General features: G+C 37.0%; 1 protein-coding gene across 2 annotated transcripts; it reads right to left on the reverse strand.

Annotated features, from left to right (window-relative positions):
• Positions 1-358: 358 nt before the first annotated feature.
• On the reverse strand, positions 359-27,982 carry pusl1 (pseudouridine synthase like 1). 2 transcript variants are annotated; one of them, XM_067387494.1, is made up of 7 exons: positions 27,757-27,982; positions 27,597-27,654; positions 25,148-25,335; positions 15,444-15,593; positions 12,189-12,359; positions 677-708; positions 359-498 (listed from the first exon to the last, which is right to left on the reverse strand). In XM_067387494.1, the coding sequence occupies exons 1-7, from the start codon at positions 27,813-27,815 to the stop codon at positions 455-457; spliced, it is 702 nt and encodes a 233-aa protein (XP_067243595.1). In that variant the 5' UTR covers positions 27,816-27,982; the 3' UTR covers positions 359-454. The 2 variants fall into 2 exon arrangements, with proteins under 2 accessions (XP_067243595.1, XP_067243594.1); XM_067387493.1 differs by having other exon boundaries at positions 427-708.
• Between the last annotated feature and the right edge of the window lie 7 nt (positions 27,983-27,989).

Genomic DNA, 27,989 nt, shown 5'->3' on the forward strand with positions numbered 1-27,989 from the left:
GTGCAGTCCACATATCTTCACAGAATAAAATAAAAACATTATTTTGCATTTTTAATTCAATTTGATGTAAAAATGTCTTAACTTTCTTCAGTTTGATCAAATCATGAGTCACAAAAGTTATTGAAAATAAAAAAAAATGAGATTAAAAAAAGTACATTAGTCCTATGTATAAAATTAGTTGACCTTTTCAACACCCTTGGTTCCAGAAGAACTGGTTGAATAGTTCCGGGTAGTCTAAAATTTGCATACTATGCTCAATTTACATATATACATACTACACAAAGATTGAGTAGTGTGGTTGTCAAACATTATATATGTATAATGCCAGTTCTTACCTGTTTCTCTGTACTGTACATTGGTCAGAAACAGGCCGTGGGCTGGGGCGGTCAGGTTATTTGGGAATGCCAATGAATCACGTGCCTTTAGAAGCTCTTGAATCTGACTAACAGACAGTCTACCCTGACCAACAGCAACCAGCGCCCCAGTCATCCTCCGCACCTGTGAGGGGAAACGTCACATTTTTCATCATCAGACACATTCTTTCAAACTGGTTAAATAAAATAGTGCAGAGTTACACATTTAACACTAGGAGGCAGACATCCCATAAAGCAACATAACCATCATGTTCATGGGGAAACAAAGCCAGTACTTACTTGTCTGTATAAAAAAGACCTACTTTTAAAGGTGAGCTCCCAGAACTGAATATCTCTGAAAGAAAACAGACAAAAATAAAAAATGTTTTGCATTTTCAACATTCTTTAGTGTGTAATGTTGCTGTTTCAGCATGAAAAAGGTCTGTGATATTACAAAGCACAAAGTCCTTCATATATATCAGTAAGCGCTGTTACTTTAAGCTTTTTTTAAACCACTCTATCTACATATGGCTACACAAGATGCCTCCACAACATGAACAAATTTCCATGTGTGCAGTCAAAGAACAACACATTCATGGGTGAAGACTAAAGACGTGACCTCTTTTGGGTTGTCTCCCTCACTCAAGGAATTATTTCTGTTTAGTTGTTACAGTATTTCTCCCATTTAATGTGACTGCTATTTTGCCAAGCTGCCTGTAACAAAAAAACAACTGGAGATGCAGCAGGAGCACTGGAGCGGTCAGGCTAGATAACATCTCAAGCAGAGCAGCCAATATTTACTGCTGGGGAGGTTAAATGTTACATACTGGCTTTTTTAACAGGAAAAAAAATTATAGTGGAAAATTCACGATGAGATTTGTTTGGAATGACTTCATAGAAATGCTGAATGAGGTCGTCTGGCTCTCATTTAATCACGGCTTTGAATGAACAAACAGGCAGCGTGCGTTACATGAACAGAGATAAGCATACGACACCAACGCAAACCTCAAAGGAAGCACATGTGAGTCTAATATATAAGCTTGCATTTCTAAACAAGGACTGTGCTCAGTAGAATAAAAGCTAACTGATTACTATACTGCACTACATTTTTGAAATGATGTATGTGAAACAGTATGCAATGATAAACATGGCATCACATTTTTAAAGAATTTCCATTGACTCTTCCAGTTGTGTGACGACTGAACGATATAAAAAATTACTTTAGAAATTACACTCATAAAAATGAGTTCAGAACCGAAATTAAAGTGAACAACGTCTTCTTTAACACTGTAGTTGTAGCTGAGGCCTGGAAGTAGGGATGGGAGAAAAGAAGCTTTTCAAAGCTTTGAATCAATTGAACCAATTGCTTTGCAAAACGATTTACTGGGCCCTATCATACACCTGGCGCAATGCGGCACCAGGCGTGACACAAGTGTTTTTTGCTAGTTTCAGCCTGCCGCAGTTATCATTTTCACGTTCTGCACCACATTGTTTAAACAGCAAATGCATTTGCACCAATTTGTGTGGCCATGAAAACGCTGGTCTGAAAACGAGGTGTGTTGAGGTGCATTGTTGGCATGTTGCTATTTTGAGACAACTGAAAACGACTGCAAAATTTTTTTGCAGAATTTATTTATTTTTGTTATTTAAAGGGTGCGTTAGTACTATGCACCTATAGGCAGGTGCACAACGCGCATAAACTCTGCTTATTACACACACGCAGGGATGCACAGCAGCACACAACCATGCCAAATATTAAAAATAAAAGGATTACAAAAAGATTGTAAGAATGTAAAAGATTATTATTGTGTTCATAAAGATAAAAATGCTTTGGTGGAATCCGGCTTGTCCCGCAGATGGTCTGCTCGCATGGTTTAACCTCGCGCACGAGCAGATCCATTTCCTCGCTAGTGAAGCGTTAAGTTTTTCCGCTTGCAAATTCCGCCATGTAAAAAGCAAATCCGCCACGCCATGGCACGAATGCAACTGGCTTTTAAAGGGAATAGGAGATGAGACTCTGATTGGTTTATTGTCCGTTATGCCCAAAACACACCCATGACTCATTAAGAGAATAGGTACAACCCTTTTAGACCATCCGCCGAGCACGCCGATCATTTTTCTCGTCGTCAAACTAGCAAAAATGGATTTGGACATGCCCTAAGTGCATTTAGATCGTTAAAATAGGGTCCACTGTTTTGAAGCGTTGGAAACACGCTGGTGACGCCTGCTGGTCAAAGTGTAAATGCAACAAAAACTCAAGCCAAAAATGCGTAAAAAAGCTTTTACAAAACCATTGCAAATGTTTTATTTAAAGTATAATCTATCTGATGCAATTAACTAATCATCTAATACCATTAAATATTAAGGGCCCTATTTTAACGATCTGAAACGCAAGTGTCAAAGCGCGAAGCGCAAGTTACTTTGTGGGCGGGTCTCGGCGCTGTTGCTATTTTCCCGGCGGGATAAATGGCTCTTGCGCCCGGCGCAAATCTAAAATGGGTTGGTCTGAAGTAGCTTCATTATTCATAGGTGTGGTTTGGGCGTAACGTGAAATAAACCAATCAGAGCGTCATCCAACATTCCCTTTAAAAGCAGGTGCGCAAGTTCCATTATGGATTGCTATTATTATGGCGTATTTACCAGGCGCACGCCAGGAGCGGTTCACAGCCGAGGAGACTGATGTTCTTGTAAGAGCAGTGAAAGACAGAGAAGTTGTGTTGTATGGGGATGGGAGAAACCCACCCACAATAGCGTCGGTTAAACAGGTTTTTTCACATCTTCGTGGCACACCACAATGATTTCCGTCATCTCATGTGTTAATTTTTTTTAGTGTAACAATTTATGATTTGCAAAAATAACTGTTGCATCTGTGTAGATTACATGAGCAAAGTGTATGCGCGTTGTGCACACTATACATTGTGGTCAAGCATGCGCCCTTAAAATAGCATAATGAACAACGCGCAACGCGCCACTGACTTTAGACTAGGTTTTTTCTGGTCAGTGGCGCAATTGTTTAATGGAACCGCAAAATAGCACCAGGGATTGTTTGCGCCGGAACACGCCTCCTTTTTTGCGCTGAACCGCCCAGGGAGCACAAGTTCATTCACTAGTTTAGCGACGTGCTTCTGTGGAGGGAAAAGAGCGCTTTGCGCGGGTGGAAAATAGGAATGACACATGCGTCAGTGTACAAAGTCAATTGTGCTGGGTGCAAGATAGGGCCCTTAGTGTCTATATAATATGTATTTTATCAATTTTCAGGGGTTGTTTTATGGATGGTTCAGCTAAACAGACTATAAACTACTATTATTCCTTTTAATTCTACAAATACCTTATAAAAACATCTACAAATGTATAAAACTAATCAGAGATCAGATAATAGACACTAAAAACACTTAATACTCGTGATAGACACTTGTTCAATGATTCGCCGCTGGAGGGCGATCTCAGTCAATCCGCATGATTCATGGGTTCACAGAAATCGCCTCCAGTGGTGAACCATTGAAATTTAGAAACGTTTCGAAACAATTATGATGTAACAAAGCTTCGTTTACTGAAATCACGAGACTTTAAAAGTTTGAAACACGATTCAAACCACTGCTTTGAACAAAAGATTCGTAAAGGTTTCGAAGCTTCATGAATCAGTGTTTTGAAAGCGCTCATCATGCACTTCTAAAGGATGAGGACTGGCTTAAATTGATACAGCAAAACTGACGTCATTGCCGTATACAAGTGCTGAGGAAGCAGAAATTCAGATATGATAATGGGTGTTTGGTTTCCGATACACGCTGAAGCAGTTGACTAATCACAACAGCCTAGTCTGACCAATCAGAGCAGAGGAAGCTCTCGGAAAGGAGGGGTTTAGAGAGACCTAATCCTTTATCAAACAGTTTCAAACACTGAGAAATGCTGATGCTGTATTGGATATTATGAGAAAATTAATTTTTTATTTATTTATTTTTTACCTTGGATGCATGTAAACCTATTATAGGAGGCTAAATGGCCCGTGTGAACAAGCCAGACCTTGACCACTTGAATTTAATTAAACATATAAACATATCTTGTTTCACACACAATAAACCTTTTATGTTACCTTATTAGCTTATCGTCTTTGCCTTATAATCAATCTGCACAATGGATCGACTTTCAATGGCTATGTGGCTTTTAATGCCATTCAATATGACCCCTATTGTAGAGGAATAACTTCTGATTTCATTAACTTAGTGATTGTACAAACATTTCATTTCCAATGATTTTCTAAAAAGGCGAACCTGGACATCTAAGCTTATTTGCTATCCATTTAGTAATTAATTAATCTTCATATGACATCACAGATGTATCTGAAGACCACATGTGGTTATATTCATGATGTTTCTATATTCATGATGCTCATCTGTGTGAAGTCCTTGATCTCAATTAAATATGAAACAAATGGATATGACATTAAATTATAAATGTATAGTTTAACTGCATCACTTTTAAGTTACTGTGTCTTCATTTACTGGTTTAATTTAGGATCTAGTTGTCAGGAGAACTACCGGATTCTGACTTTTTCTTGTAGCTGTGATTAGACTGAAATATTAATAAACATTCTCTCTCATTCTCTCTCTCTCTCTCTCTCTCACACACATACACACACACACACATACACAGAGCTATAAATGAAGAGGCTTTTGTAAGCGCTTAAAACAAGGTAAAGGTAAAAAAAAGGTAAAGTTAATTGAAAAACATTCTTCAGAGTACCAAAAAGGAGATATTTTAAAGACACCACATGATGCTATTTTAAAAAGATATTATTTTGTTTACTGGGTATAATAGAACATGTTAACAAGACTTCATGTTCAAAACACATTATTTTTCTCACATACTGTACATTATTGGAGTACCTCTCCTCCCAGTCTGTCTGAAACGCTCTGATTAGGTTCCAGTTTCTAAAACCCGAATTCTGGAAAAGTTGGGACGTTTTTTAAATTTGAATAAAATGAAAACTAAAAGAATTTCAAATCACATGAGCCATTATTTTATTCACAATAGAACATAGATAACATAACAAATGTTTAAACAGAGAAATTTTACAATTGTATGCACAAAATTTGCTCATTTCAAATTTGATGCCTGCTACAGGTCTCAAAATAGTTGGGGCGGGGGCATGTTTACCATAGTGTAAACTACGTTGTCTGGAAAGCTTTATATACCTTTCAGCATTCATAGTGCCTTTCAAAACATGCAAGCTGCCCATCCCGTATGCACTTATGCACCCCCATATCATCAGAGATGCTGGCTTTTGAACTGAACGCTGATGAAAGGTCTCCCTCCTCTTTAGCCCGGAGGACACAGCGTCTGTGATTTCCAACAAGAATGTCAAATTTGAACTTGTCTGACCATAGAACACTTTTCCACTTTGAAACAGTCCATTTTAAATGAGCCCTGGCCCACAGGACATGACGGCGCTTCTGGACCTTGTTCACATATGGCTTCCTTTTTGCATGATAGAGCTTTAGTTGGCATCTGCAGATGGCACGGCGGATTGTGTTTACCGACAGTGGTTTCTGGAAGTGTTCCTGGGCCCATTTAGTAATGTCATTGATACAATCATGCCGATTAGTGATGCAGTGTCGTCTGATGGCCCAAAAACCACAGGCATCCAATAAATGTCTTCAACCTTGTCCCTTACACACAGAGATTTCTCTGAATCTTTTGATGATGTTATGCACTGTAGATGATGAGATTTGCAATGCCTTTGCAATTTGACATTGAAAAACATTGTTTTCCACCTTTTTGCACACTCTTTCACAGATTGGAGAGCCTCTGGCCATCTTCATCCCTTTTATAGCTAACCATGTTACAGACCTGATATCAATTCACTTAATTCGCTGCTAGATGTTCTCCCAGCTTAATTTTTTCAAAATTTCTTGCTTTTTCAGCCATTTGTCACCCCTGTGCCAAATTTTTTAAGACCTGTAGCAGGCCTCAAATTTTAAATGAGCTCATTTAGTGAATAAAAGTGTAAAACATTCTCAGTTTAAACATTTGTTATGTTATCTATGTTTTATTGTGAATAAAATATTAGCTCATGCGATTTATAAAAGTCTTTTATTTTAAAAATTTTTCAAATTTAAAAAATGTCCCAACATTTCTGGATTTCAGGTTGTTCAAAGCCCCTCCATCCGAAAAGCCCAGAATGCTCTGATTGGCCAGCTGACCAAGTGCGTTGTGATTGGCCAAGCACCTCAAGAATGTTTCGGAAATGTAATGCCCCTTACAATAATCGTGAGCTTCAGCTTCCAAGGCTTCTAAAGCAATTGTAAACACAAACTGTTAATAATGTCTTTGGTTTTACCGGATCAGTTTGATTACAAAAATAAGGGTGATCAAACAAATCGGTCGGAAACCCCATCGGAACACCATGACATGGCGACAACACTACAATTCACTAAAGTCTGGTCTTCTCTCTTTGCGTATGCCTTTGGCTGGGTATTATTCTAAAATTTTACATTGTGACGTTTGCGGAAGTAATATATAGACTTCGATCAAGGGGTTTTAGGCAGGTCTGGGTCAGTGCTCTCTTAGATAGAATAAATCCCTTTTGTGGGAGACTTTGTAACTTTGCAGATCTTATAATTGCACAAAAAACATCATGGTCTCTTTAAAGTGTTCACACTGTTGTTAATGACATGGCATGCAATGACAAAATTGTCCTTTTTTGAAGAACTGTCCCATTAAAAGCAGCTAAAGTCTATCTTTTGAGAGAAAAAAACACTTCTGTGTGCATTTCTTGGGCTGTGCAGCAAAATGCCTTGATCTGGATTTAATGCAGTCATTCAGTTACATGTATAAGTGACATATGAGTGTGTGAGTGTGTGTGTAGATGATAAAAGCAGTTGATCCCCTGCAGATCTTGACATTTGTGTGAAACAGAGCAGATGGTGTGTGTGTGTGTCCTGACTGCTTTCTCCCAGCTGAGAGCTGCACGTGAGGAACCCAAAATGACCCACCGAAGGGATTCCAGTGTGAGCTGGTTTTAAACATATGTGAGCAAATGGCTTCTGAGGGGGACAGCGATAATCTTTATGGCTCTGTATGCACGAGTAGTTTTATAGATAAAACAGATTGTGATTATCTTAAAAACTTGAAGGAAAAATCCAATGGTGTGAGTTTGGGCAGGGCTATTTGTTTGCACTGATATTTATTCTAGGGCTGGGAAAATACATCGATTCTCGATTTGCAATGCAAAGAATCTGGAGCGGTTCTAATATTTTCTGATGTACTGCTATTCTCTCTCAAATCGATTCTGAGCGTAGTTTTTAACAGCAGATGGCACTACGTGAATTAGAAACAGATGTTCTCTTCTTTCTTCCAATTACTTTACACACACCACTTAAACCTAAAATAATCATTCGTTATGTTCGAAAAGGTTGAAGTGAATTACAAGGGAGTTCGCAGTGGGCTGAGTTGAGGTGCAAGTATATTAAACCACTTACATGAATGCATGATCACTCTCCAGCACTCTTCTTTGTGAGCATTTGAGTGTGCAGTTAAAACTAGCCTTGAGAGCCACCTACTGTTAAATCTAAGCTCAGAATCGATTCAAGAGAGAAAATATCTGAATCGATCCAGAATCATTGCATCACAAATCAATGTATTTTCTGAGCCCTAGTTTTTTCAATGTACTTCTTGCTTATTTTCTGTAGTAAATGACAACATGCCACAGATGTTGCCCACAGATATTAATCAACTCAAACCAGAATATTCCTTTAAATTGTGGCAAACTATGGTTCAAAAGTTTGGTGAGGTTATTTAATGTTTTTAAAAGTAGACTGTTTTGCTTACAGAGGCTGCATTTATTTGATCCAAAATACAGAAAAAACAGTAATACAGTAAAATATTATTTCAATTTAAAATAGCTTTTTCCTATGTGAGTATATTGTAAAATGTAATTTATTCCTGTGATCAAAGCTGAATTTTCAGCATCACTACTGCAGTCTTCAGTCATATGATCCTTCAGAAATCAATCTAATATGCTGATTTGCTGCTTTCTTTTTTATTACCAATGCTGAAAACAGTTGTGCTGCCAATTTTTTTTTTTTTTTTTTTGAAAACAGGATTTTGTTCATGGATTCTTTGATGAATAGAAAATTCAAAAGAACAGCATTTATTTAAAATAGACATTTTTTGTACTATTGTAAATGTCTATACTGTCACTTTTGATCAATGTAATGCATCATTGCTGAAAAACAAAAACAATATATATATATATATATATATATATATATATATATATAAACAGTCAAGAGTTTGGAAACATTACTATTTTTAATGTTTTTGAACTAAGTCTTTTATGCTCATTAAAGCTGCATTTATTTCATAATAAACACAGAAAAACAACAATATTGTGAAATATTATTACAATTTAAATGTATGGTTTTCTTTTTTAATATACGTTAAAATATAATTTATTCCTGTGATCAAAGCTGAATTTTCAGCATCATTACTCCAGTCTTCAGACTCCAGAGCATAAGAGACTTCGTTCAAAAACATGTTTCCAAACTTTTGACTGGTAGTGTGTGTGTGTGTATATATATATATATATATATATATATATATATATATATATATATATATATATATATATATATATATATATATATATATATATATATATATATATATACACCTTGAACATTTCATTCATTAAAGGTGCCCTAGAATCAAAAATTGAATTTATCTTGGCGTAGTTGAATAACAAGAGTTCAGTACATGGAAATGACATACAGTGAGTCTCAAACTCCATTGTTTCCTCCTTCTTATATAAATCTCATTTGTTTAAAAGACCTCCGAAGAACAGGCGAATCTCAACATAACACCAACTGTTACGTAACAGTTATATTAGCTTATATTAGGGTTATATTAGCTGTGTGAACTTTGTGTCCGCTGTATTATAAAGGGGCCGCATAGTCGGCGCATAGTTAATGATGCCCCAAAATAGGCAGTTAAAAAAATTCATAAAAAAAAAAAATCTATGGGGTATTTTGAGCTGAAACTTCACAGACACATTCAGGGGACACCTTAGACTTATATTACATCTTGTGAAAGAACGTTCTAGGTAGGGCTGGGCGATAAAACAATAACGATATGTATCGCGATAGACACGTGTTCGATATCAATAAAAAATGTGTTCGATAAAACGTTCAATATTTTTTATTCTTCGTCGGAAGAAAACAAGTTTGGTTGCATTAACAAAGTCACTTGCTCTCTGGTAACCTAGCAACGTAGGGAGTGACACGTAACAGCCAATCATGTATCAGTATCAATTTTGGTCGCACCATATCGTTGTCTCGTGCTGGATTCCTCTTCAGTAACCGGCGACTGATAAGCAGAATATGAGTGCGGCAGCGAGCGAGGAAATTGTAAATAAGAGGAAAAGTATTCATTGTGACTTTAGACTAGGGTGACCACCTGACTATTGATCTGTTGCAGGACAGTAGATGTGATTTTGCGGGACAATGTGGGACACATGAGACAGATAAATTTACAACTATTAATCTATGTAAATTTTGATTTACATTTGTTGGCAAACTTGGCATATGCGCCAAATAATGTTTCTGCCGGTGGGTGCCCACACTATAATGTTGCGCTTATGGCAACATTAAATCCTGGAGAGAAGACAATTCTAGATTCACGGCTGCACATGCAGGAGGACAAAAGTTTGAGCGCACAGATGTGAAATCTGAGCGAGAGCGCGCATGCGTCCAATTTTGTGCAAGTGAATCCGCCTGTGAGTGGAGAGATTGCTCGTGCATTTGATGCGCGCTTGACATTTTTCAATATAATAACGCCATAAAACCCGCATTAAATGAAATATTAACGTGAGAAGAAAGTCGTGTCTGAATTTCACAATTTTGTATTGGTTAAAACAAATGGAGAATATCTAATTTTTCTGTAGGTGCTCGACCATTTCCGTGTGTGGCGCTTGATCGCTGCCGTTCGTTGGAAATATTTAACATCAGGATGGATGATTACATGCTTTAAATCATCGATTTGGGCAGATTTGAGCAGCTCTTGAGGTTCTTATCCAGTATGGAAGATGAAATCCTTGCTGGTGTTGTTGTGTTGACCGACTTTGAGGCCTGCTCTTTGCGCTATCCACTCAGTTGTCATCAGCGGGAAAACCTCTCTCTATGATTGTGTTGGTTGGTTATTTTCATGGCTAGAATATGACGGCTGCACAAATAGATTTTTAAATGCTCACAGTTTTTATTATATTTCTTACTGTGGTATTGTAATTTCAGGGATGAAAAAAATTACAAATGCAATGAAATGCGGGACACTACTTAAGTCTTGCAGGAAAAAGCTCCTAATTTTATGTTTACATTTTACTTATTTGAGTTTTCCATGGTTGTTGACATTTCTTTCTTAATAACTGAGGGGACTATGATCAGAGGAAGGTTAAGTTTAAAATAAAAATGTTTAAATGTAATATATTTTTCCTCCTGGTCCTTATTTTAAATGGGTCATAAACAATATCAATAATTATCGATATCGACCGATATGAAACACTGATATCGTGATACAGTTTTCAGCCATATCGCCCAGCCCTAGTTCTAGGGCACCTTTAATACAGTTTATTCACTATAGTCTAAAAGGGTAGTAAAATATGACAAGATCTCAGAGTGTAACTGTGTCAGAAACAAATTATCTTAATTTTGTCAGATAACACTTAAGTAAAATATGGTCAGGTCAAAGTGTCTGAATAATGTTTGGTTACAAATTTTTATTAATTTTACTGGTAGTCCACTGTATGAAGAATTTTTAAATGAGTACAGCAGTACAGTAAGGATATTATGAAAATGTTCTTCACTGTATCTGACAGGCTACAGTCTGTGTCTGTCCCTCAGCTCATTACAGCAAGAGTGAGCAGCCAGTCTGCTTTTGTCAGCATCGTGCTTTAGTCCAACATCTGTTGCCTAGCAACAGTCTCATCTCACATGCCTAACTCAAGAGCCGACTGATGAAAAACCAGCTTCAAAGACTGGCCATCCTCTGTTGTATAAAGCAGCTTTGCCTTTCATACTGTGTTGAGCATTTCTAACACTATATTTAACAATGTAAACATTGCTTTAGCTTGGAGCCGATAATGACCAGTGGTTGAAAAACATGTTACTGACTATATAAAATCATAATTGGGGTTATTAATGCACAAATTAATTAGGTCTAGGAGGGTTTATGGCTGAAGAATAAATTTGCATTAGCGACTATTGGCAGCATGTTGTAATTTCCGATCCACTAACCGTGGATTAGTTGACCTTTAGCCTTAATGTTCAGCTATATTATCTTTCTAGGAAATCAGAAGCTGTTCACGTGCTTCAGTGCCAAATGACATTTCCACATCTGCACAATTAATCCCTCTACACATGCTGTTGAAAAGTGGCTATTAAAATAAATCACCAAGATTTCAACTGCATCACCCAAATGACAGAATTAAATATGGCAATTTGTAAGAAAAGCTGCACTTAATTGCATTTTGAGAACACTGGAATATATTATTGGTTTGTGGCAGACCATTATATATCAGTTCTAAAATCTACCGACAGCCTTGCCAGCTGATTATATATATATATATATATATATAGGTATATATTAAGTAAAATAAATATGATGAAGATTGTAAATGAATAATGAATTAAAAATTCAATCTAGTATCATATGTTTTCAGATGACAATAAGGGATATTGTGCACAACAAGATATTCGGGCATTTTATCATCACAACACTAACCAAACTAAGCTTCCTCCAATCTCTTGCTTTGCAGCTCTTTACCTGGACAGAAGAGAGTCCTACCTGTGAAAGTGCCTCTGACAGAACGAGACCCCGGGCTCCAGTCGGGCCAACTCTAGGGTCTTCACTGGGTTCTTAAAGGGGGTCTCTGAGTTCAAGGCACGGAAGGTGCTGAAGTCATGGGTTCCTATCAGCAGTGCAGAAGCCTCTTGCATTGCATCGATATTTAGCCTCCTATGGGAGAATGATGTGATGGACAGCATCAAATTCTGTTTTATTACAGACTGTGTGGTGACTGCGATCAACAGTATTTTATTACTGCATTTAATTATTTCAGAAAATTATTTTCTCAGGACTGGGCGTTATAGATACTGATGATATATCACTATATAATAGACTTCAGTTCAAAGGTTTGGGTTCAGTAAGACTTTTTAATGTAGGTGAAAGAAAGTTAATGTCTCTAAAACTCAGCATAGCTACATTTACTTGATCCAAAATACAGTAAAAGAGAAATATTGCTGAAAAATTAAATAACTTTCTATTTGAATATATTATGAAATGTACTTTATTCCTGTGATCAAAGCTGAATTTTCAGCATCATTACTCCAGTCTTCAGTGTCACATGATCCTTCAGAAATCATTCTAATATGCTGATTTGCTGCTCAAAAAACATTTATTTTTGTCAATATTAAAAACAGTTGTGCTGCTTCATACGCAATCTGGTACGGTCATCCGCCGGAAGCTAGTTATTTTAATTTATAATGTTTAAATATGGATATTTTCATACAAAACACACCCCTTTGCTTCAAAAGGCCAATTTTAACCATCTGGAGTTGTATGGATTCTTTTTTTTTTATGGATGGATGCATTTTTTTTTTTTTTAATTTGTGTTCCCATTCACAACCATTATAAACCTTGGAGGACTAAGAATATTTTTAAATATATCTCAGATTGTGTTTGTTTGAAAAAAGATTGTCATATAGACCTTATGCGCTAGAGAAACAAGCGCGTTGCCCTCTTTACAAAATTGTCTTTGAACTTCCGTTTTTGCGGCATGCCTATACATTTCTGGCATCGCTGTCAAAGAATAATTAGCTGGTGAAGTGGATTTACTTGTTGTAGAGTTAATGAAAGTTATCATGAGCATTATTATGCTTAAAGCAGATGTCTTAACAAATGTCAGTAGACTGGGAAGATTTTAAAACGAGCAGTTCATTCATAAATACGTAAGATCGCTGTGGAAATACAAACCGGAAGTCAAAAGACAACGAGCGCAGCGCTGAAAAGGGGCGGAGCTACATAAGGTCTATACACCTAGGATGGCTTGAAGATGAGTAAATTATGGGATAATTTTCATTTTTGGGTAAACTATCCCTTTAAGAGACTAAGTACAACCCTTTTGGACCATGCACCTGGTGCGCTGACCATTTTTTCCGTCGCTAAACTAGCAAAAGTGGATTTGGACACGCCCTAAATGCACCTGTGCCGTGTGCTGCAGACCATCCCTGCGTTCCATTCGGAAGGGCTCATCCCTATGCCCTAATCCCTTCAAAGGGTTTACCCTCCGGAGTGAGAACTTCGAAGGGATGAAGGGTGTAGGGGTCAAAAAAACTCTTCTTTTGGAACGCACTTCTGAGTCATCTTAGCGAGACAATCGAGGAGGAGTAGATTGTGCAAGCTGCGCCCTTTGTTTAACGTTAGTTAATTTATTTATTTATTTTAGGTTTATCGCATGTAGGCTATATTGTATCTATGTATTTTAAACATTTGAATGGACTGATAAAGGGAGCTGTAAAGTATTTTTGTTAAAGTACAATGTCGTTTTGACCATAATAATGTACCAAATCTAACTCGTATAAATATTACAGTAGCCTAGAACAGAAAAATATTATACATATCTTTATAGTTAAAATCGAACTCTGAGCCTCATGTACCCATTCTGTGACGTTAAACAACTTCCCTGTGCAAAGGATCATGGGGGCCTGAAGTGTTCATCAGTTGTTCCCTTCAAAATCCTTCATTCTGAAGGGCCCTTTGAAGTGGCCAGTTTTGAGCACTTCGGTTTGGAACGACCCTTCAACATGGTGGCCATGATTATTTTCACTCCGAAGTGCCCTTCGAAGGGCGATATATCCCATTTGGAACGCACCGCATGTTCTTAGATTGTTAAAATATTGCCCAATGACTCATTTAGACATTTACCACCACCTACTGGCAGATTTAGTTTCTTATTTAGAGCATCATTTCATAAAAAAAAAAGATATTTTTAAATTATTTTATAAATTTACATTTCTCTTTATTTATATTCCCCTCATGTCATTTCAAAACTGTATGACTTTCTTTTGTGGAACATAAAAGAAGATATTTTGAAGAATGTTGGTAACCAAACTGTTTTGGTTTATAAATCTATCTAAATATCAATTCATTTGCAGCTTCTGGAAAAGCAAAAAATATATATATATTATCCGTTGTAGCAGAGATGCTATTAAAACATCTCGGTCTTAATGTTCTTGTGTTCACGAGTAACAAGATCACAAAAAAATCTTAAGGCAAAGTCTTCAGGAATCTTCATTGTCAATAAACAAAAAAACATAAAAATGATCAAACTGGCCAGTTACAATTTTGCTTAATGCTTGTATTTCCAGCAAAAGCAGCTTAAATATTTCATTATTATTTGATATATATCACCCAGCCCTAGCGGAGAGGGGTAAATATTCTCAGTTTTTCAAATCTCAAATTCTCAAGAGATTAAATTAAATTAAAAGACACACAGGTCAAAGAACGTTCAGATGAGCACAACCTCGACAGACATCCATTTTAAAGGACTTAATCAAGTTTACATGTCAGGAATGGCAGTTCTTATGAATGAGATGGAAAGCCAGATGGGATGTGTGTGTTCAGACGACAGTGGGTGTTGTTCTGCGTCACTACAAGCCTGAAGCTTATCTTGGCCTACTTTCTCGCTAAAAAAGAAGACAGTGGAAAAAATAGCATTAATGTTCACGCGTCACCCTTGGAGACGAGCCTCTCGCTCCGACGTGGGCTTCAAAAAGACATCTGAGGCATGCACTGCTGAAACAATGCATACTTTCCTCATCTGCGTTCTTTGGTTTCAGTGTTGGCCTAGATAACCGGTAATCATTCACTTGCCCTTACGATGGGTCTTGTTTGCGAGTGTGTATAATTCATGTGCAGTTTTTTCCACTGCATGTTCCTATTCCTCTTTGAGAGGATTTAGCTTCTGTGACACGGGCGTAGTGATGCGGTTTAAGACAGAGGCCCTCGGAGCACGTGCAGAAGAGTGGGGGTGGCACTCACGTGTCTCGTAATGCCCAGCATAGATCCCTCTCCGTTACTGGCATTTCTGTGTGATGTCTGAGACCCAAAGCAAAGCGGTACACATATGTCCGTGATATGGCCTGATAGCGTGCGTGGAAGTCGCTGTGGACACGGTAAGCACTGGTGATTCTGGGAAAAAAAGACAGAAAAGCAGACACTGATTCAAAATCTGGTAATGCAAAAACTTGTGTTTGTTTTGCAAACTCACCTGCCAATTTCCACTGAAAAAGATTCAAGTTAGTCCAGAGTAATCAAAACACTGGAGGAAATATCCTAACACTGAGAAAAACAATAGTCTCACGAAATTCAAATGCATCTTAATTTAATAACAAACAAATCTGGTTTATACTCATGGTTGAGGACAGAACACAAGAGCAACATGGAAATATGTTTCTTTATCTACTCAACACGACATATTCAAGTAAAGCAACATTTGATGTACTGCTGAAATTATTTAATTGTCTTTGCCAAAAATTTCCCACAGACACAGAGTTCTTAACTTTTTTGACTCCAAGCATCAAAGACAACATTTGAAGGACCCTCAAGATATTTATGACACTTCTGCTACAATGTCAAAACTGCCTATTTTCAAATTTTTATCAAGCTAGGAGTGGAAAAAATGTTAAAATAATTACATTTGTCATTTAAATAATACAATTTTGTAAGCCCAATAACTAAAAAAAAAAAATAAAAAATTAAATTGATTTACACACAAATATATATACAGGTGCTGGTCATATAATTAGAATATCATCAAAAAGTTGATTTATTTCACTAATTCCATTCAGAAAGTGAAACTTGTATATTATATTTATTCATTACACACAGACTGATATATTTCAAATGTTTATTTCTTTTAATTTTGATGATTATAACTGACAACTAAGGTTTCAGATTCAGTATCTCAGAAAATTAGAATATTGTGAAAAGGTTCAATATTGAAGACACCTGGTGCCACACTGTAATCAGCTAATTAACTCAAAACACCTGCAAAGGCCTTTACATGGTCTCTCAGTCTAGTTCTGTAGGCTACACAATCATGGGGAAGACTGCTGACTTGACAGTTGTCCAAAAGACGACCATTGACAGCTTGCACAAGGAGGGCAAGACACAAAAGGTCATTGCAAAAGAGGCTGGCTGTTCACAGAGCTCTGTCTCCAAACACATTAATAGAGAGGCGAAGGGAAGGAAAAGATGTGGTACAAAAAAGTGTACAAGCAATAGGGATAACCGCACCCTGGAGAGGATTGTGAAACAAAACCCATTCAAAAGTGAAGGGGAGATTCACAAAGAGTGGACTGCAGCTGGAGTCAGTGCTTCAAGAACCACTACGCACAGACGTATGCAAGACATGGGTTTCAGATGTCGCATTCCTTGAGTCAAGCCACTCTTGAACAACAGACAGCGTCAGAAGTGGCTAAAGACAAAAAGGACTGGACTGCTGCTGAGTGGTCCAAAGTTATGTTCTCTGATGAAAGTAAATTTTGCATTTCCTTTGGAAATCAGGGTCCCAGAGTCGGGAGGAAGAGAGGAGAGGCACACAATCCACGTTGCCTGAGGTCCAGTGTAAAGTTTCCACAGTCAGTGATGGTTTGATGTGCCATGTCATCTGCTGGTGTTGGTCCACTGTGTTTTCTGAGGTCCAAGGTCAATGCAGCCGTATACCAGGAAGTTTTAGAGCACTTCATGCTTCCTGCTGCTGACCAACTTTATGGAGATGCAGATTTCATTTTCCAACAGGACTTGGCACCTTCACACAGTGCCAAAGCTACCAGTACCTGGTTTAAGGACCATGGTATCCCTGTTCTTAATTGGCCAGCAAACTCGGCTGACCTTAACCCCATAGAAAATCTATGGGGTATTGTGAAGAGGAAGATGCGATATGCCAGATCCAACAATGCAGAAGAGCTGAAGGCCACTATCAGAGCAACCTGGGCTCTCATAACACCTGAGCAGTGCCACAGACTGATCGACTCCATGCCATGCCACATTGCTGCAGTAATTCAGGCAAAAAGGAGCCCTAACTAAGTATTGAGTGCTCTACATACTTTTTATGTTCATACTTTTCAGTTGGCCAAAATTTCTAAAAATCCTTTCTTTGTATTGGTCTTTAGTAATATTCCAATTTTCTGAGATACTGAATTTGGGATTTTCCTTAGTTGTCAGTTATAATCATCAAAATTAAAAGAAATAAACATTTGAAATATATCAGTCTGTGTTTAATGAATGAATATAATATACAAGTTTCACTTTTTGAATGGAACTAAATTGTTTGTTTGTGTTTTTTATTTATTTGATTGAGTATTGTTTGCTTATGTTTATGTCTTTTATAATGGCTATTATTATTGTTAATTTAAATTTTGTTGTTCAATAAATATTTTATATAATATGCCATATTTGGTATTGAAAAAGGGTCCGTCAATAGTATCAGTGAAAGTTACATTATTAAGCCATTAGATGCTGAAAACACTCTCTTTATGAGTGAGTCAGAAAAAGGAAGTTGTTTTAGCGTTGTGGGAAAACCCCTTAACTTTTAAAAGGACAAAGATGCTTTCCTCAGCGGATATTCAAACTGATTTTTTATAATATTATGGACAACCTGAAGAATGAATGCTATATCAGATGCAGGTTATACACTCGTTTGGTCGATCTCTCTCATAATACCGTAATACTCTACTCTACATAATATAAATACTCAACGTTCCTTTGTTACTAGTTATAAAGTGACGTTTATATTTTGTAACGGAGGCTTGGGCTCAACTGTTAAACTGTCAACTTTAGATTTGTATCCATGGCAGAAGGAAGTAGTTCTGCATAAAAGAGGGTTTTTAAAGACACTGTTGTTGTTCTTATTTACTTACACACTTATACCGTCAAACTGTTGTAAAAACGCAAAATCACACTTGTAGCCATGCGACATGGCTGTATATCAACACGCTGTGATTGATTGCGGCCTCGTGCCTATGGCTGAATCACAGCCGTGATGATATACAGCCATATCGCACGGCTATGAGTGTGATATTGCTCATATAAATTCATAAAAAAATTAAATGTATTTAAGATTTTATTAATTTCCATGACTTTTCCAGGTCTAGAAATCACACTTAAAATTCACTCATACAGTATGACTGTCGGAGATCATGCAAACCATGGTTCTTGAATAAAAATGTAAGTTGTTAAAAGGACAAATAATATATAAGATTTTAAGCCATTCTGCGGCCCCCTTGGAAGTGTGCTGAGGCCCTCTAGTTGGTCCTGGCCCCCTTTACTGAGAATCACTGCCATAGATATACTTTGACGAAAGAACCAAACCATTTCTAGAAACCTGTTTATCACAGCAACCACTTAGCAACGCACTAAAAACCTCTCAGAACACCTTAGAAACCGCACAGCCTTGAGAACTGCCCATATCAACACCCTAGTAGCAGGACAGCAAATATTGCACAGGCAAACACCTCACATTTTCTTCAGAACACATTAAAATCTAGTTTAAATATTCAATATATATATTTATAGTAATTAGTTGAATAACAGTGAAACATACAACACTATTCACAACATCTGTAAATGCGATGCTAGATACGGCTCCAAACACTGTCACCTGCTGTGATGGTGGTCTTCATCTGACTAAGTGCTCTTATGGATTAAACTGGTGGTCTTGAATCCCCATGAGTTCTGGGTTGACTCACAAAAAGCTTCAACTCTTCATTAAACATTCATGCAATAAAGTCCCATGAGGCCTTTCGAGAGGACCAGTCTCACCATCAGACCTCCCTAAAGCACGTGACAGAGGGCTTCATTACTATTCATGAGAAGACAGTATGGATATTCTGAGAGTATACTCGTGAGTTTAATGGTAATGTGACAAAACGACAAAACGATCAAGTTCAAAAGTCACGGAACCTGTTGACATTCAACACACTTACTGTGATGAGGTCATATGAGTCGAATGAAGATTGTTTATGTTGTGTTATGTTACCAGAAATGGGACTTTTCCACAGAACTGTTAATAGATGTGGGATAAACTGCTACTGTTCTGCTAACCACGTTACAAAAATATAGCAAAATTATACTAATGATGCCCTTTCTGTAAATATAAATACAAATATATATATTTGTATCTGCATTTATAAAAAATGAAAGAAATTACATCAGTATCAAAACATGTGATATTAATGAAGGTGATATTTCACATACCGGAACTGATTTTCAGATGCATATTTTACTTTTGTGAGAACATATTTTTATAAAGAAATAATTTAATTAATTGAAACGATCAGTAAAGTGCCAAACCTATAATTATATATAATTATGCATAATTAAATTATAGGAATTTAATAGAAAATTTGTACAAATATTGTACAAAGATTCCAAAGAAAAAATAAAGTTTTTTTTTTTTTTTTTTACCCCCGCATTTAAAATATCCGGGACAATTTGGTCTCGTTTTGTGGCAATTTTGTGAAATCACATGCTTTAAATAAAATAAGGCAGAATAAACTGGAGAAATCTCTGTGCGTAAGGGCCCTCAAACGACACTGCATCATCATCAGCATCATTGTGTCAATGGCATTACTAAATGTCCCAGGAACACTTCCAGAAACCACTGTCGGTAAACACAATCTGCCGTGCCATCTGCAGATGCCAATTAAATCTCTATCATGCAAAAAGGAAGCCATATGTGAACATTGTCCAGAAGCGCTGTCGCGTCCTGTGGGCCAAGGCTCACTTAAAATGGACTGTTTTAAAGTGGAAAAGTATTCTATGGTCAGACGAGTCCAAATTTGATATAAATCACGGACGCCGTGTCCTCCGGGGGGAGAGGAGGGAGACCTTCCAGTGTGTTATCAGCACTCAGTTCAAAAGCCAGCATCTCTGATGGTATGGGGGTGCATAAGTGCATACGGTATGGGCAGCTTGCATGTTTTGGAAGGCACTATGAATGCTGAAAGATATATAAAGGTTTTAGAGAAACATTAAACGAAAAATACATCACAAACTCTTCAGCAGCTGGAAACCTATATCAGGCAAGTATGGGAATTTAAACACCAAAACTCCAGAAACCTATAACCTCAATGCTGATGATGATGCTGAAAATTCAGCTTTGATCACAGTAATAAATTACATTTTACTATATACTATATACATTTACTTTTTAAACTGTAAAAAAGCGTAAGAGCTGAGCATAAGAGACTTCTTCTTCACATTTACATTTATGCATTTGGCAGACGCTTTTATCCAAAGCGACTTACATTGCATTATACTATACATTTGTATCTGAGTATGTGCAATCCCTGGGATCGAACCCATGACCTTGGCATTGCTAGTGCCATGCTCTAACCACTGAGCTACAGGAATTCTTCAAAAAAAATTACACTATTACTGAAGTTATACTATTTTTATTAGCGATCATTAAGTGTCTATGTGGATTCAGTTTCAGTGACCAGTGAGTTGTAAACACAGAAAAGAGCACAGCTGCCAGCAGTGTCTCCGGCTAAAAGCACCATTACACTGACCGCATCTCTGCAGGGTTGCTGGGGCGTTTTAGGGGCAATTTCCACCAGTTTGCTCCTCCACTCACAACACCAAATAAAGAAGATGACATGCTCAGGCTCCCAGAGGAGTCTGTCAGTGGGTATTAATGATTTACCAGCAGTCGCTAATCGCTGCTAACAGGAACATGGAATAAAACACAAACCGACCTGACATGAGCACTGTGTGCCCTCAGTTTTAAATAGTTTTTGTGACATAGGGCAAATGTAAAATGAAAATAGCACTGAAGCAGTTACTAAATTAATAAATTCCGTTAGCATTCCAAGACAATCCCAGGCATCAGTGCATGATGACCATTAATGACATACTGCAGAGACAGAGCTTGATGTGAACTGTTCCTGAGCTTCCCCAACTCCCAACAACTAAAATATTCATCACTGCTCGTCCCACCTGCCAACTACACAAACTTATACAATTTGGATTGAAATAGCAAATAAAAAAATATGAATTTAATTCACCCAAAAATGAAATTTCTGTTATTATTTACTCACCCTCATGTTGTTCCAAACCCATAAGACTTCCATTTAATTCTTAAAACAAATTAAGATCTTTTAATGAAATTTGAGAGATTTTTCCTCCTTTAACAGTCTACTCAACTACTACTTTGACACTTCAAAAAAATCCCCTCAGAAAATTTGGACTAAACCGCTCAATTCATATGGATTAGTTTTACGATATCTTAATGAACTTTTTGAAGCTGTCAATCTCTTAGATTTCATTAAAAATATCTTATTTTGTGTTTTAAAGATGAACAGAAGTCGTACGGGTGTAGAACAACATGAGGGTGAGTAATTAATGACAGAATTCTCTTTTTTGATTGAACTAACCCTTTAAAAAAGTAGAGAATTCAAAGAAATTAAATTCAACTATTTTTTTTTAAATAACAATAAATTGAATTTTTCAGTATGAATTACACATCAACATCATACACTACTGTTATCATACAATTAAAGTCTTTTAAGCTTATCAAGCCTGCATTTATTTGATAAAATACAGTAAGAACAGTAATATTGTGAAATATTATTACAAATTTAAAATAACTAAATAAAATGTAATTTATTTCTGTGATCAAAGCTGAATTTTCAGCATCATTACTCCAGTCTTCAGTGTCACATGATTCTTCAGAAATCATTCTAAAACATTTATTATTATTATCAATGTTGAAAACAGTTGTGCTGCTTCGTGTTTTTGTGGAAACTGTGATATATACATATACTGTGTACATACATAACATATATATTTTTCAACAATGTAATGAATTCTTTAACAACGTAAATGTCACTTTTGATCGTTTTAATAGGCCCTTGCTGAATACCTTGTATGTAAATCTTATATTTAATAAATAAACATGTCATAAACCATGACGGAATAACACGTAATTTCCCAGAATGCTCAAATTTACACAGAAAGATCTGTGTTGACAATGAATAATAACATAATATTTTTGAATTGCAATTCCAGAAGAGGACGGAGCTTTAACAGCTTGCGCTTCAGTTGCTCAACAATAACAAAGCTGGAGAATCTCACGCAGCCAAAATGAGGATTGTCAGTAACGGTGTTCAGCTTTACATTGTTCAAACCAGAGTTGGACACCGATGGAGAGACTCAGGAAGAACTTACAACTTTTAGAATGAAGCTGGATGTTTCTGAATGGTTAAGTGGATATATTTATGTAGTTGCTGTGGAGTTGATTCAACTCATCGACTAGCATGTGTCGTCATGTTCATCTTTTGTGCAAATCCAGTGTTGAATTGATCCTCGTTTGTGAAACAGTCCGGCGTAAAATGACAACATGGCAAACTCTGTGAATGTTCTCGGAGGCGGGGTTTATGTAAATTTTAGGGCTAGTGATGTCATTAACCTGAGAAGAAGCTTGTTGTAGTTCCTACCAACCATTTGTTGTAGTTCTTAAACAGAGAATTCCTTAAAAGACAATATCTCCCTTTGCATTGAACTTTGAGCGTTGTAACTTTGCAGATGTTGTTTATGCAGCAACATTACACACTAACTAAAGTTAACAAAATTAAATTATGATCAACCACCACTTTAAGGGATTCACTTGGTCACTAACTGCAAAGCAACATATCAGCACACTAAAGAAGTCAAGGTGACTTTGTAAAAGCAATTTACAGAACATTTAATACAAGGATGGTCTGCCTAGAGCAATATGGGATTATATCCCTTTCACAATAGCGACTGGGGATCCTAGTAATTCCCATGAATTCCCCCTTCAGGGGTTTGAATCTCCAGATAACTGGCCCTGATCTTTCACATCTAAGCAACCTCCAAAGACTACAGCAGATCTGAATTAGCCATGTTTTGACCTGTCTGACTCTACACAGAGTGTGACATTGTTTAAAAGCCTTTTAAAAGAAACACTTTGAGAAGTTAATGCTTTATTGCTCCCTTAGAGGGACTTTGACTGAAATATGAACGCAACACAGAATGAAAACATCTAAACGAAACCAAAAACAGGACGTGATGTCATAAGATGCAATGATAAAAGGACAGAATGCTTAAGCATACCTGGTTTTTCTCATCATCAACGCCGTCTTCTTGCAGCAGATCTATGTTTGTGTGCGTATAAAGAGGAATTCTTGCCTCTGTTTTGACTCCTCTACACATTTCATAAGCTCTTCATGACTTCTCAGCTAGTAAAAATACCATCACATGTACGCATGTACAACGAGCGCATTGTTTTGGATGTTTGGTAAGTTCAGTCGCAAAATGTATATCATGAAATCTGTCTAATCAGGTTGTAATCTTATCCTTATATTCCTTTAATTTTGTATCTTTAAGTTCAGTGTTAAAAATGAGTGTGTGAACTCTAAGCAAACCAGGACTAAATGTATCATTTTCTTTTTCAGGACAGGCCAAACGAACCAAGAGAAATGTGAACACACCCTAAATCTGTTTGTCTGAGCAAACCTGTTTAAAACATTCTGTAGTTTTGCAATGCTTTCTATTTAAATATATGACAATATGTAGTGTTCAGGTCAGAAATTATTCTAATATGCCGATTTGGTGCTCAAGAACATTCTTATTATTATCAAAGGTGCCCAAGAACCAGTTTTTACAAGATGTAGTATAAGGCTAAGGTGTCCCCTGAATGTGTCTGTGAAGTTTCAGCTCAAAATACCCCATAAATTTTTTTAAATTATTTTTTTAACTGCCTATTTTGAAGCATCATTGACTATGCACCGATTAAGCGTGTGCGGCCCCTTTAAATCCTTGCGCTCCCCGCCCCCGGGCTCTCGACTATTACACTATTACAAAGTTCACACAGCTAATATAACCCTCAAATGGATCTTTACCAAATTGTCATCATGCATACTGCATGCATGCATTGGATCATGTAAGTATGGTATTTATTTGGATGTTTACATTTGATTCTGAATGAATTTGAGGCTGTGATCTGTGGCTAATGGCTAATGCTACACTGTTGGAGAGATTTATAAAGAATGTTGTGTAAAGAAGTATAAATGTATAAAGAAAGTATAAAGAAAGTTGTGTTTATGAATTATACAGACCGCAAGTGTTTAAAAATGAAAATAGCGACGGCTCTCTTGTCTCCGTGAATACAGTAAGAAACGATGGTAACTAAACAAAACATTTAGAAAGAGAATTTACAAATATCACTAAAAATATCATGATATCATGGATCATGTCAGTTATTATCGCTCCATCTGCCATTTTTCGCTATTGTTCTTGCTTGCTTACCTAGTCTGATGATTCAGCTGTGCACAGATCCAGACGTTCATACTGGCTGCCCTTGTGTAATGCCTTGAACATGAGCTGGCATATGCAAATATTGGGGTCGTACATATTAATGATCCCAACTGTTACGTAACAGTCGGTGTTATGTTGAGATTCGCCTGTTCTTCTGAGGTCTTTTAAACAAATGAGATTTACACAAGAAGGAGGAAACAATGGAGTTTGAAACTCACTGCATGTCATTCCATGTACTGAACTCTTGTTATTCAACTATGCCAAGATAAATTCAATTTTTCATTCAATGGCACCTTCAATGTTGAAAACAGTTGTGCTGCTTAATATTTTAGTGGAAACTGTGATACAATTTTTTATACAAACATAAAACATACAGCTTTTTAAATCCCTTTAAAAACTCCTACCTTATAGGTTCTGCTTTCAAGTGGAAGTTTAAGGCATCCACCAGGGTTTGCTCCAGCAGTGGTGGTTTGTCTGCTCTCCGCTGGATATCCACATGTGCAGAGTTACACAAGGCATGCACACCAGTGTCTGTTCTACTGGAGATGGACACTGACACCTCATTGACCGGCTTTAGCTTCTGCACCGCATTCTACACAGTAAAAAACAAAACAAAACAAACAGTAGCGATGAAATTCATGGTATTCAGACACTTAATATTCAGTAATATTTTTTATGTGACTGCACTGACACTATTGGATGAGAACAAAACTTGAACAATGATGACACCCACTGTTTTCTGCACAGCAAGTTTGACTTTGTTTCATAACTGACAAATTTCGTTAATGAACTGAATTGAGCTGAATAACAACACTATCGTCTTCTGTAGAGCTGCTTATAGCTGTACTGAACTCATTTCATAATTGATGAACTTTACAGTTATTGATCTGAACTGAATCAACACTGAACTGACTTGAGCTGAATAATGGCCTCATTCCAAATGGCACACTTCATGTGCGCCTGCAGTCTTGTGGACTTACAATGGCCGCTGCGTGTGTGTGTCAGTTAAGTCCACAAGACCGTAAGCCCTGTCCCAAATGGCACCCTAAACCCTCACGGTCTTCCTCTGAGTCTGCACTTTCACAACGTAATGCCGCTTTGACTGCCAGGTAAAGTCCTCTGTGTAGCTCACAGTCTTGCGGGCTCAGCAGAAGTGCGCATCGAGGGCGCAAAGGAGGCGCTCACAAGCAGCCTTCTTTAAGCTTAAATGACGAATGGGACACCCTACAGTCTTGTGGACTTAACAGACAATGTACATCGAGTACAGTATTGGGACGGAGGCACCAGAACTGCAGCTGATAGAATGTGTGCAGTAAAAATCAAGCTGTCATTTCATGTGCTCTTGGGGGCCCCCTGGTGGCCACGGGGGCCCTAAGCAGCCGCTTAGTTCGCTTATGCCATGGGCCGGCTCTGTTAGCAGGCTAATGTTAGCATTTCCCAGATCACCTACTGCACCTTTAATATTGCAATGCTTTATTTTTTCAAATTTCTTCAAAAAAGTTTTACTTTCTGGTTTATATAATATTCTAAATCCCATATTCTCAATGTTTTCAGCCACTGAACAATTATAAAGAGAATTGATCAAGCTACAGATATAGCATAACTTAAAGGATTAGTTCACTTTCAAATTAAAGTTTCCTGATAATTTACTCACCCCCATGTCATCCAAGATGTTCATGTCTTTCTTCAGTCAAAAAGAAATTAAGGTTTTTGATGAAAACATTCCAGGATTTTTGTCCATATAGTGGACTTCAATGAAGTCCAAACGGTTAAAAGTCAACATTACAGTTTCAGTGCAGCTTCAAAGGGCTTTAAACAATACCAGATGAGGAATAAGGGTCTTATCGAGAGAAACCATTGGCCATTTTCCCAAAAAAAAATATATGTTATATATACGTTTTAACCATAAATGCTCATCTTGAACTAGCTCTCTTTTTCTTCTTCTCTATTACTGCCTTCCACAGGTCAAAGTTTGAACTAATTGTTATATACTTGCACTAGCATATTGAATATGACAATTTGACCTGTGGAGGGCAGTAATACACTTAGCAGTGTCTATACTGCTGGAATTCATATAGAGAAGAAGAAGAGAGCTAGTTCAAGATGAACATTTATGGTTAAAACATATAAAAAGTTTCTCTAGATAAGACCCTTATAGATAAGACCCTTATTTCTCGTCTGGGATCGTGTAGAATACTTTGAAGCTGCAATGAAACTGTAATTTTGACCTTCAACCGTTTGGAGGCCAATGAAGTCCACTATATGGAGAAAAATCCTGGAATGTTTTCATCAAAAACCTTAATTTCTTTTCGACCTGAACATCTTGGATGACATGGGGGTGAGTAAATTATCGGGAAATTTTAATTCTGAAGTGAACTAATCCTTTAAACTTTGTCAGATGTTTCTAATCTCTTCTAAAAATCTTTCATTAGTAACATTATAATTCAAGGCATGCTAAGATGAATTACACACATAGAATATGATTGTGGTTCTGTAAATGCAGATTAAAATGTGTTGATTCCAATTTTCATAAGTATAACACTGTCAATGTGTGTAAATTAAAAAGCTATCTCTCTTTCCAAATGAACTGCATCACACAGGGATTTTACCTCTAAATATTGCCAAAAGAAATGCAATTTAATGAGCAGACATATTGTTTTGAAGAGGATGGCAGATGTTTTGAGACGAGCACCAGAATGCAGATGAGTAAAATGGTTTGATTTCAGTGACAGATTTATTGTGCCGATTTCAATTGACATTTTAAACACTTTATTACCGAGACAAGAATTAAAAAAATAACAAAACAAACATTTGAGACAGTTAACTGTTTTTGATTGTCAGGCAGAGACTGACCTCTAAATGATTCTCAACCCCCTCTACAGCTTGATCGATTGGTGTTTTCATCACGCCACTGAGGACAGAATGACAAGCAGACATGTAATAATGCATGTGGTGTTATTACAGTTCAATGAGGAAGAAGCGTGACTGTGCTTGTCATGGAGAGGAGACAGACCTGTATTTGGTCCCTGCGTATTGGAAAAATATTAAATAACGTGCGGTGGAGTGTTGCATATTTCCAGGTATATTCGTTTAGTTTGTCAGTACGAGGCGTTAACAGGATTAAAAAAAAGCAGCAACGGATGTAGTACACAGAAGTCAATAGATAAATATTCATTAGATGTCGTATATCCCAAATAATGCACACACAAAACTAGTCATGTTAAAAATTAGAGCCATGTGTGAGCA

This window comes from Chanodichthys erythropterus, chromosome 6 (assembly GCF_024489055.1).
Source record: "Chanodichthys erythropterus isolate Z2021 chromosome 6, ASM2448905v1, whole genome shotgun sequence".
Taxonomy (NCBI): Eukaryota; Metazoa; Chordata; class Actinopteri; order Cypriniformes; family Xenocyprididae; genus Chanodichthys; species Chanodichthys erythropterus.